The following is a 12,570-nucleotide window of genomic DNA, read 5'->3' as shown; positions in this document are numbered from 1 at the left end:
GGAATGCTATCCACCTGTGCCTTATATCTCTGCCATATTAATGAGAATTGTCACAAATTGGAAAAACATGAAGCTGGGCATCTTGCCATTTGGATGAAGCCAGTAGTGCTCTGAAAGAGAGAAAGATACTAGATTGTTTGAGGTGGCTTGATATTTTTTCAAGGATCAAATGACTATCCCAAACTTGAAATTAAGGGCCAGTACTTGGGACAGTAGATCATGTCATTGATACAGGTGTTGTGTAAGAGACAGAGAGAAAAGAGGTCTATATTTGAAATTAAAAAATACAGGATATTATGTAATAGAAAGGACATACGTTATGTTCCCCCATGCACCTGGAACTTTCAGTAACATTTCCTGTTACTATAAAAGTTTCTGTATATCCATGCCAATTTTAAACATGATTTCCATAAGGTGCACATAACTAATAGCATGTGTTTAGGGGCAATTTTAATTCCTGCACAAGTCTCCCTTCACAGGTGGACTGATGTGTGTTTGCAGTGTGGGAGGACTTGGCGTTGTGGGCAATAGGGACCCCGTATCTCTGGTATACATGGAAAGCTGGAACTTGGCCTGTCTCTGTACAAAGCCTCCAGTCCAAGAGCATTCAACCTTCCCTTGTTTACAAGCCACTTTTAAACTTCATTGGTATGCACGTATGACTGGTTGAATCTTTGTTGTGCACATATGTAGAAGATCCATAGAGCTGTGAGGCTTAAGTATTTGCTTTGTTTTCTCTGGTCTCTCACAAGTGGCATCAAATTTTTCTGTCCCTGGACTCTCCCTGGAAGAAGCTCATTCTGTGGTTTACATTATTTTTGTTTAATTCTTTAAGAATGGGAGAAGGATGCTGCAAGACTGAATGATCGGGAAATGAAATGGCAACTGAAATTCAGTGGAGATGAGTGTAAAATGATGCTTGTGAAGGGAAGTAATTCTCCTTTTATAGGAAAATTATGACCTCTAAGCTATCCTGACATGGGAAAGATGCATTGGCACTGTGGAAGGTAGCTCCACATAAATGCTAAGTGCATGGAAGATGAGATTATTTAGTTAAGGAATAAAGACAAAACAGAGAACCTTTGAGTTAGTTGGCCTGTATTTGCAATAATAGTGGTCATTTTGATCCCCTTAACTCGGGGTGGAGGGAGGTAGTAAAAGGATTCATTAGAACTGGAAAAGGCCCATTGAAGGGGAACAAGTTATGAAATAATTTCTGTGTGAAGAAGGATTGACTAGCTGTTGTGGTTTAACCCCAGCCAGCAACTAAGCACCATGTAGCCACTCATTCACTTCCCCCCTGCCCAGTGGGATAGGGGAGAGAATAAAAGAAAAAGGTAAAACTTGTGGGTTGAGATAAAGACAGTTTAATAGGACAGAAAGGAAGAAAATACTACTACTACCAATAATAAAATTACAATAATAATAATAAAAGAACTGGAATATACAAAACAAGTGATGCACAGTGCAATTGCTCACCACTTGCCGACCGGTGCCCAGTTAGTCCCCAGGCAGTGATCTTGGCCCCTGCCCCAGCCAGCTCCCCCCAGTTTATATACTGGGCATGACATCATATGGTAGGGATTATTCCGTTGGCCAGATTGGGTCAGCTGTCCTGGCTGTGTACCCTCCCAGTTTCTTGTGTCACTCCAGCCTTCTTGCTGGCTGGGCAGAGAAGCTGAAAAATCCTTGACTTAGTCTAAACACCACTTAGCAACAACTGAAAACATCAGTGTGTTATCAGCATTATTCTCATACTAAATCCAAAACATAACACTGTACCAGCTCCTAGAAAGAAAATTAACTCTATCCCTGCTGAAACCAGGACACTAGGCTATGACTCTTCAGCTTGGAAAAGAGAGGACTTAGAGATGAATGGTGTGTGAAGAATGGCACAGGGTTTCTGGGATAGTTCTAGATAGAGGTTTCTAGGGATAAATTTTTAATCCCTTCTAGTATAAGACCTAGGGGGCCATAAAAATTAAAAAGAATCAGCTTCCAACCAAAAGGTGGCAGCTATTTGCAGTTTGTGATGGACCTGCAGAACTTGCTGCCAACAGACGACGTGGATGCAAGAAACGTACATGGGTTCAGTAGGAGGCCTGATAGTTGGACAAGAGATCCGATATGGATTACTAAAGAGACAAATCATGTCAAGCTCAGGAAATACTCTGAGCTGGAAATAGTTGGAGGCTAGGATACGATTATGGGACAGGTATGCTGGTGCTGCTGTATCAGCTCCCTAGGCAGCTGCTTACAGTCACACTTGGAGACAGGATACTGGGGTAGAGGGACCACTTACCTGAACTAGTGCAGCCATTCCCATATTCTTGTTTTTAGTGGTAGCAATATAGAGTGTCTGCTCTTTGGTGCTGAGGGCACATTTGAATTGCTAAGGAGTCTTAGAATGCATGTATACTCTTCATCTCACTTTAAGTCATGTCTGTGTTAATTTGGTATACTTGATACAGAAACAAAAAGCATGGAGATATAAGGGAGCCTTTTGCTGTTGCATGCTTTCTTAGAAAATGTTCAATCAATAATGTTTGAAAGAATCCAGGCCTATCTCTAGACTGCTTTACAAATGAGGGATGATGAGGACTTAGCAGTTCTTTCTGTACCACTGTGGGATGAGACAGAGCTGAGCTGGTTTTTCGGTTGGATCCTGGGCAAATTCAAGTCAGACTCTTAAGTTCTTCCACATCTGAAAATTGCTCAGAACAGCTTCATATCCTGTCATGTCAAATAGCCCTTATGAGGGTTGTCTTTGAGCTATTTGTAGCCTGCTTGTGTCATGCATTGATTGACCTAAACAACTTGAGTAATTTCCCCTGTCCCATTCTTATAGGGTTAGTTAACTGGAATGCAGGTTTTTTCTTCTGTAAAACTAAACCCAGATGCTACTTTTTTAAGTGATGACTAAAAGGAAAAGGAGTATAAGGGCACTGGCTACTCTTTAAGTTATACAAAGGCTTTACTGGATTGCTTTTGCTTGCCTAATTATTGTAGTTATTGACAATGTAATGCAGCTGAAAATGGCAATGAGTATCTACAAAAGAAAAAAAAAATCAACTAGGTGATAAATATTTGTGTCCCCATTACATTTTCAATTTTGCTTTTTTTATATAAGATGCCATACCATTACAAAAATACTTGTCCTTATCAGTCATTGTCTTACTGGCCACATCTGACAAATAAGACATCATGCATCTTGTACACCTTCACTCAACAAGACTGATTTGTTTCTCATAACACTCTGTGGTAAGTGTTCTTGCTTAAAGTCATTGAAGTCAATCCTTGCTGCGCTAACTCGCTTCTTTCTGTTGAAAAACATGGAGGAGAAAGGTAGGGAACATCATAGCCCCATAAGCTTTCTAGTTTGGTTCTGAGGAAGCAGAATACCTTCCTAGAAAGACTTCAATTCTACACACTTGTGTAGAATGTAATCTGTAGACAAAATTAAATGCCTCATGAGTCATGGTATGTTAGCAATTAATTGGATAGACCCTTCCAGTTTCTTTCTAGTACCTCTCAGCCTAAATGATCATCCTTTTTTTGCTGGGTAGTGATTTTTTTTTCTCCAGAACTGGGAAGTTATGATGAATTCAATCCATGCCTTCTCCAAACCCACTTTTTTTTTTTTTTTGCAGTTAGGTATCAGCTTTGATGGGAAGCTGTTCTTCAGTCAAAATTAGGAGTTGATGTTTTAATGTTAGTTGGTATGTGTACATTCTTATAGGTGTTTCTATTTTACTTTTTATGTTGATTTACTTTCTTAGAACCAGAATGAGATGATCGTATAGCTGATCCTTTTTTAGAAGTGTCAAAAACTTGATTGGAAGTGTAATATTTAATTAAAGATAATGAAAACATGATTGGAAAAAGCCTTACAACTTTGGAATAATTCAAATGTGCATTTGAAAGCTAATTAAGGGGAAAATGTTTTTTGCTTTCATCCTTCTAAGATCAAAGTTGACATCTGATGCAGAGAAAGAGTCTGTGATGATGTTTGGGAGAAATCTCCGGCAGTTGCTTCTGACCAGCCCTGTGAGGGGCCGTACTTTGATGGGAGTAGATCCTGGCTACAAACATGGCTGCAAGTTGGCAATTATTTCACCAACCAGTAAGTTTCAATTCCAAGTGTTTTTGAAAGGACCGATAAAAATATATTCATTTAGAGGAAAGGATAGTTTCAAAACCTACTTTTTTATTAAATGGATTTTTTTTTTTTAAGCTTTTAGTGCTTTCCGTGCATCCTGCCATGCAAATGCCTTTCTTCAGGCTTAAGGTTAAGTTTCTGGCACCTGGGTTCCTGTGTCTCCTTTGGTGTTATTACTCCTCTCTAAAATAGAATTTAAAAACCCCTTCTGCCTTCTTGAATACAGGTTCAAATAATTGTGCCTCTCAGTCAGCAAAGAGAACACCTGGCATTTTTATTGTTTAACAAAGAATTTGAATTTAAATACTTTCTATAACTGCTTTTTTCATGTGTAATATCTTGGACATCTGAACACTTTATCAGCCCTTTTTGTTTAGCAGTGTATGTGTTAATGTGAGAAGTCAGAAACATTTTATTTGCCAAACTTTTTAGTTCAGTTTTTAGACAGATATATAACAGCCTTTTCAGTTCATCCTAGTCTGATCTGGGGATACATATCTCCTTAGGCCCATGCAAAAATGGTTTGTTTTCCTTTTATTTTGTCATTGCTTTTTGTCTGAGACGATGTCCACCCAGGGTGAGTGTAAGGAAAGATGTGTCCTTGACACATGTTAAAATGGCAATAAAGGTAAGGTAAATGTTTATTAGCTTGCATTGCACCATAAGCAATCAGTACCAGGTAATACAGTTATTTCCAAATCTGGTAGATGGGATGATGGCAAGAGCTGCCATTGGAGTTCTAGAGCTCCCGGACTGCAACTGCATTCCTAATTTTCATCCCTCTTTACTGGATCTGTAAAATGTACTAGACTAGAGCAATACATCTTTTGCAGTGAATTACTGTTTTTCTCTTTGATAATATAATACACTTTATTTGCATAATATGTCTAGATGCTTATTACTTGTTTTGTGGATATTTCCCCAGGGAACTAGAAAATGTATCAACTCATTTTGCTTTCAGCAAAAGCAGCCAAAGCATTTTTGTCCTCTGCCCACAATACATTTCTTCTAATTGGATACAAAAATAAAGGGGAAAGATGGCTTATTACGAAGCTTTCTTTGTGAATCATCAAAATAATTTCAGTAGTTTCACAGGATATAGCTCTTGGATCTTTGTGGTTTTTATCAAACTTTGTCTTTCACTGTTCTAGGTCAGATACTCCATACCGATGTCATTTACTTGCATTCTGGTCAAGGATTTCGTGAAGCTGAGAAGATAAAGAGGCTTCTGCTACGTTACAAGTATGCTAAAGAAACTAACAATTATTACTCTTTCTTACCAAACATAATGAAAATCTTCACTATATACATACTTCCTTTTGGGTGGAATAAGAATTCTACTGATTTAACTGGAATTATTCTTTTTTTTTTTTTTTAATGTAGTTCAGAGCTTATTTTTCTTTTGGTCTATGTTCATGCTTTTACACTATGTATAAGTTAGAAGCATATGAAATCAAGCCATGGCTATGACTAAAGCTGCATGCTATGAATGTATCCCTATAAAGCTCTGTCAATCTATTTTTAGGAATATAAATTAACATTCAGCTAAGGAATAAGTTTAGCCTCACTCTTCCTACCCTCCCACAACCCCCAAACCACTCATCCATCTTTCCTTCTTCCAAAAGCCACATTTAGTCTTTGGAAGAATTTTATTAAGCAGAGGAAATCCTGCTCAGATAGATCTCCAGACGGACTTGCAAATAGGGGCAGCAGCATGATTAAATGGTTATTGTGTCCAACTGTTTGGGGATCCCCTGTGGACAGACATCTGGTCCACTGAGTCAGCTGCTGAACTGCCACAGCGTACAGTCCAGTTTATCTTTAAGCATTAAACAAGGTGATTTGATGGCTGACTGGCTGTGGTGGGGCCAGTCAGCAGCAATGACCTTGCAAGCTGTTGCAAACTATGATGTTCCCATTAAGGAATTAAGATTCTGATTGCTTGGGCTTCTGCCCTTTTTTATGACTCATAACAGATGAGGGAAATATGAAGTGAAAGGGTCTAAGGACTGTAAATAATATTACATTTCTTTTATGAATATGAAGTATCATTTTTTGTTTTTCTGCTTATATTACTGCTGTTCAGTTCCATTACAAATGAGTGAAAATTTTGATTAATCTCTTGAACTGTCACACTGAAAACCTGTTAAACACAATGTGATACTAGGAATATGTTTTTGTTAAATCCGGGCCTTGTGTTATATAAAAAAAGATGTATTGGTCATTGCTGTGGATTGAATGCTATGTATGAAAAAGTCTAAAAGAATAATTAAGAATAATTGTTCATTTTTTTTACCTGGTGCAAAGCTGCAGCACTGTCGTGATTGGCAATGGCACGGCCTGCAGAGAAACAGAAGCTTACTTTGCTGACTTAATTATGAAGAAATATTTTGCACCACTGGATGTTGTTTACTGGTAAGATCGCTTTGCTTGCTGGGTTGTTCATCTGTTCAGCATATTTTAACTTAACAGGTTCTTTTAAATGTAAATTTTTGAAGTATTTCTTTTTGTTGCCTTGTCTGTCTTTGAGTCAAGTTTGACTCATCCTTCTAGCCAAAGGAAAATGGCTGTAGGTCTTTGGAGCATGAAAGTAGTTCTGCTGAGTCAGTAAGAGACTCACTGAAGCATTTTATTTTGTCTTCCTGAGGTTGACTCCCTTGCTATTATCATTGTAACAAAGTATGTGAGAATAGCAGCTCCAACAGCCAAGGGCCTGTTTGGCATTGTGTGTTTATTTCTTGTTAAATGAGGTTTAAATGCAAACGATAAAGCTTGTGTTGTCTGACTACAGTATGGAATGCTTGCTAATCCTATGGGTATTAAATTGTCTGGAAATAAATATTTTGTTAGTACCTAGCAGAAAGTAGTGAAGGTATTTATCCTCTTTAAACTTCAAATTTTACCCATTAGTTTGTTGAATTCAAACTATTCTGCTGTTGGTTTGGATGGAAACTGTACTATATCACTTTCTTTTTTTCCCATGCAGAACTGCTCTTTTTTTTTTTTAATTCACACCTTTATTTTTTTTAAATATTTTTGGTGATTTACCTTGGATTATCTTTTGTACTGAGGTTTAACAGCAGGATTTAGTTTTTGCTCTCTTACCATAATGAAATAAGTTATCTACATTTTTGAAAAAGTTATGGCCTTTCTCCGTTCAAACTACTATATACATTTAATGGACCCTTTTCTCCATAGGTTAGAAAGTTATCTTACAGAAATGGTGAACAAATGTATTATACCTACTAACTTTATGCTATCATTTAATTGCACTTGTTCTTTGTTTCTAAGATTCCTAAGTAAATTTGCACAAGATCTGATACTTAAGTCTCCTTTTTATTCCAGGATACATAGTAAGGTTTTTCTGATTTTTAATTGCTTGCAAGTAAGGAAGGAGGCTGTTCAAGCTTCTGAAAAATTAGGCATCTTCTTTCCTGAATCCAACTCGAAAACAGTGTATTTTTAATGACTGTAGGGAATGGAAATCACTTCATACTGTGTGGGTTTTGGCAAATGTTTAATTTCACTGTTGTTCACTTCATATAGTTTAAAAATTCATTATGTTGACAGAAGCACTTTGTATGAAAGAGTAATAGTGAATTTATTTATTTATTGATCATATGCTACAAAATGTTAATAACTAGTTTACACAGAAAAATTATTTATATAATACTGTGGTGGATGGTTTCCTCACTGTGTTTTCCTCTTTTGCTTTAATACTTTCTCCCTGTTTATAGTTCAAGATTATAGAATTTGCAAAATGATTATCAGTATTGATTTTTTTGGGGGCCAGTAGAGCTACCAAGTTCTTGGAACTGATAAAAGCTCTTGTTAAATAGGAATTGGTATAAATGCTCTAAGGCAGAAGTCGGGTTATTGAGCTGGTTGTTTTTTCTAGTAGTGACAGATAATTTTTTGAACTTTCACTTTTTCTGAAACTTGTTGTGATATTTGTAGGAAAAATATATAAATGCAGTTGTTTAACTTACCAGATTAGTTCCTGAAAGTGAAAATTAGCATAATTAAAAGCATTTTTGCTTTCAGTATATGTTTACATTGTTAATGGTTTTCTTGCTCTGTGCTCATATATGGTGAAGAGCTAGTCCCTACTTCAGAATTACTATGCAGAACACTGAAGTACTGCATATTAAAATAAAAATCAAGAATGTAATTTTTTTTTGTACTGTGTGCTATAGGCAACATTTGATGCTGTTGAACTTTGTAGACTGCTGTTTGTGTGTGCATTTATATGTGTGGGCTTACGAATAAGCTGGGCTTGCAGTTCTTGTGTCTCTTCACATTTTGACAGTCTTGACTGAGTTTCTTGAAAATCGAGGTTCCCATGTTGTTTTTCTGCTAAACTAGTTTTATGCACATCTCATTGCATTATCCAGTGCTAGGGTTTCCCAGCCATGCTGCTGTATCCTGCAAGGTAGTTACTCTGTTTGCTTTCTAGCTTAAGAAAACTTTCTCCTTAATCCCCTTGGTATTTCTTAGTAACAGAAAGGAATGATGAGTCCAGACATCCACCCCCTCACTTCTAATAATCCAGTGAAATGCCTGGAATTTATGTCAGTCTGAGTTCAAAAATATAAGTGATACTTACTAAATGAGGAGCAATTATTACAGAATTATCATTTGAGCAATAGGTGACAGTAGGCATACATTCTGAGAACTGCTATACCTTTCGAGCGTAACTGTGAAAGATGACTTAGAAGAATGTGCTCTGCTGATCTTTTTTTTTTTTAAATAAAAGTCTCCCAGAGCATGCTCTCTCCAATCAAAAAAACTTTTCTGTTTCCATGTACAAAGTCTTCCCTTGATTGTTGTTTTCTTATGATAGGGGAAAATAGAAGGGCTTTGTTTATACATAGCCTGACTATGGATCTCTAATCAGTTCTGTTATAAATTGTTTTTCAATTAAAATCTCTAAGAAACAATTTAGGTAATGTTGGAACAGTTAATTTTTAAAGATGATCTACTTCAGCAGGTTGCAGTTGTAACTAAAAAATGGATTTACAAATCAATTTAGTGTTTGAACTGTGGGGGAAAAAATAAAACCAAACCAAACCAAGACCAAAAAAAACCACAAAACAAAAACCCTCCAGTACTTAAACTGTAACAGAATGAGTCGGTTGCATCTAACATGATACCATTTCCCAAGCATCAGCTTCTTGCAGCAATGCACTGAGCAGCACAAAGGTGGAAATCCTTGCCCAGCAAAACAGAACTCATTTCATTGCTGTTTGCAAGTTTCAGAGAATTGCCAATTGTATTTGTGTTTACAGTCTTTTTTCTTAAAGGAGTCCAAATGTAATGTGGCTTGGCAGATGAGGCTGGACTGATTTATAGTGCTTTAAAACCAAAATCCCAATCAACTTCTTAAGCTGTCATTCAGAAAGGTGGCTGATAGAGAGGTACTACAGACTTCAGCTTCCTTGGCAAATAAAGCTTGTAATATGATAACTACTTACATTTCTTGTCAGAAGTGGAGAATAGGGTCACAAACGATTATAAAAATAAAAATCTGTTCATACTCTTATGTCCAGTTCATCATATGGAACATGGATCATGCATCTCCAGGGAAATGAGACAATAATAGAGCCTGTAATTTTAGAAAGTGTGTGCCGTTGATGCATGCACAAATAATCTGGACAGGTATGCACTCTAATGAAGGTTAATGATAATAACCAGCTGAACACTTAATTGGTTGCATGTATGTGCAGTACATGCTGAAATAGTCTGTCTATGACTAAAGTTCTCTACAATAATTTCAGACTTGTGCACGAAGTTATTCCTTGGCTTCAGTATCCGACTCTAGTGAACCACTTAACTACAGACTTGAATGAGAACACTGTTTCACTTTTTTTTTTTAGTTGTGTGACAAGAATCAAATTAGCTGATTCTCACTTTAAAATATTTCAGTTGTATCAGTACCAAAAGAGACTTTCAAAATCATTTTCTTCATTTCAGTTTCTCTCAAAAACATTACAATATTTTATTTGATCACTGCTTTGTCTTTTTTAGTGCTAATAAATATGTGAATAGCAAGCAATTAAAGTAACAGATCCTCAGCAATGGCAAGTACAAATTACATATAGTTTTACTGAAGTTTTCCAAAGAGAAGACAAATCAGTGAAGACAGTAGGAAATGAAGCACATGGCACAATTTTTCATGTGGTTTAAAAACCTGTCTGGACTCAGTTTGACAGTTTTTTATTTAAAGCAAATATTTTTCACCTTTTTTTGTCACCAACATGCTTTCAAGTACCTACATCCAACCTAAACAACTGCAGGACTTACTTTTTTTTGTTTGGTTTTTGGTTTTTTGGTTTTTTTTAAAAGTAGCTTCCCTTTTAGAGCTATGTTTATTGACTTAGATTAGGACTGGACTAGAGCCCAGTGACAGTCATACCTAGTCTTCAGGTTTTTTGTTACAAATCAGTTTTTGTTGCAAGGTTCAATAAATATTCTTGCTTATTTATATTAGTTCTATTGTGAGTTCTTGCCAAAGATACATTGTATTATAACCAAAACAGATGTTCTGGTTTAGACAAGTGTATTTGTTTTAACAGGACCAGAAATGTAAATGAAACAACAGTGTGTTCAGTAATAGCATGGCAGATGATGAACTTTCAGGATTTCATTGGCCTTTTGGATGAAGATCTTGAAAAAATATGTCAGGAATCTCATTCTGTATTTTGATCACTGCAACTGTTTTTCTTTGGTTGCTGTCAGTTGTAGGCATCTTAGAAATGAAAGCTATCTGAATGACAGGTGATCTATGCTAGAGCAGGACAACACAAACAGCTCAATCATCATATTTGGAAAAATAAAATCAATTTTTCTTTCAGCCTCAGTGATTTCATTGTCACAATACAAACTTTTTTACTGGTCTGACTTTTCTTATGTGCTTGTTACACTAATGCACACTCAGAATAAAGTATTTCAGCTCATATTTAAAAGCAAGTTTGATAGGCATCATGAATCGTTAATCGTTTTCAACAAGCAGTAAAGAATGCAGCGAGGCAAGTGTATTTTTTGTTGTTGTTTTTTAGGTGTCTTGGTGTTTAATTTTTGTTATACTTGGTTTTAAATTTGATAGAAAATCCTTTTCTGCTACTTTCAGCAAAATGTTTTCCTGCTCTTGAGACTTTATAAGCAATGTAATTAATAATTTACTGCTGTTTAAGTTCAAACACTTCTGTACTGTGACAAATAGGGGAAAGTATGTAATGTCTTGTAAAGTTCTCGTTGGGTTTTCTTTAATGTTTAAATTGTCTGCTTTAGAATACTTAGAAATGATCTGCTAAGGTAGAATAGGACTGTTTAATACCTTTTGAAGTTGGATCTTGGTAGCAAGAAATTGATTTGGAAATGTTTTTTCTACAGGATTTTAGGTCCACTTGTATTTTATAGATGTCTGCACATGCTTTAAATATCCTTTTCAATTTAAATGTGTGTTTTATGTTGTTGAATATCTACATTATACTCTCTCAGCTTTAACAAATGCCACTTTCAAGTTCCATGCCTCTACATTTCTAATGTTACACTAGCTTAATTCCCATTACTTTTCTGCTTCATAGCACTCGCAGTTTGAAAGGGACCTAACATTTGGGTTCACATTATGATAATTAGGTTTCAAAGCAGTGTGGGGGGATTAAGATGTCTGAAGTCTAGTTGCTGAATAAAGTTCAGAACTACTTGTAAAACTTGTTTGAGTGGTTAACAGAAGTGGTTTTATTTTTTCAGTGCTCATGCACATTAATCCGTATTTCATCAGGTACCCACAGTGCTGTAACTCTAGATATGACCTTGGGACTTAATTTACCCCATCTCAGTTTTCCTTATTAATGTGCCATGAAAGAGGTACATGAAAGATAGCCAACATCAAAGCACCTTTTCAAATAAAGTGGTTGATATGAATCCTCTGGTATTTAACACTGTCTGTCAAATGTTTCAGCTGGTTTGCATCCTTTTACAAGCTATTGCTTGCTGCATTAATGCAGTTGTTTCAAGTGTGTTGAGAGTACAAAGGGGGAGTAGGGATATGGGAAACTTTATTCCTATTTCTTTTTGATTATATTTTCTTTAAGCTGTTATTTTTGTCTGTTAAGCTATATAATTCTATTGATGACACACTTATGTACGCACAGCTACACACCTGAGGCCGTTAGATGCCTGATACAGAAGGTAGAAAGTAGTTTGGAAAGTTTTGGCAAAAGGAATACATATTCAGCAGAAACAATACGCATGTCTGAAATGTGCACTGAAGAACCTTTGTTCTGCTTTCATCTCTTTCAAGCTCTAGTGGAGTCATGAGAAGTCCTAAACAATGAAGAAATAATTTGAGGAACAAACAGGTTTAAAATGTACATGAAGAGGACATAGTCAATGAAAACATTTTAAAT

At 36.1% G+C, this 12,570-nt stretch overlaps 1 protein-coding gene across 5 annotated transcripts in view; it reads left to right on the top strand.

Moving 5' to 3' along the window:
• Positions 1 to 12,570, top strand: part of SRBD1 (S1 RNA binding domain 1) — a 135,349-nt gene that overhangs the window by 31,818 nt on the left and 90,961 nt on the right. For all 5 annotated transcript variants that reach the window (XM_069800303.1, XM_069800305.1, XM_069800304.1 and 2 more), the window contains 3 exons: positions 3,966 to 4,123; positions 5,311 to 5,401; positions 6,467 to 6,574. In XM_069800303.1, the coding sequence (XP_069656404.1) occupies positions 3,966 to 4,123; positions 5,311 to 5,401; positions 6,467 to 6,574 (357 nt within the window). The remainder of the gene's footprint in view (positions 1 to 3,965; positions 4,124 to 5,310; positions 5,402 to 6,466; positions 6,575 to 12,570) is intronic.

This window comes from Haliaeetus albicilla, chromosome 13 (genome assembly GCF_947461875.1).
Source record: "Haliaeetus albicilla chromosome 13, bHalAlb1.1, whole genome shotgun sequence".
NCBI classification, from domain to species: domain Eukaryota; kingdom Metazoa; phylum Chordata; class Aves; order Accipitriformes; family Accipitridae; genus Haliaeetus; species Haliaeetus albicilla.
The sequence above is the reverse complement of the archived record's forward strand: the minus strand, read 5'-3'. Positions and strand labels throughout refer to the sequence as shown.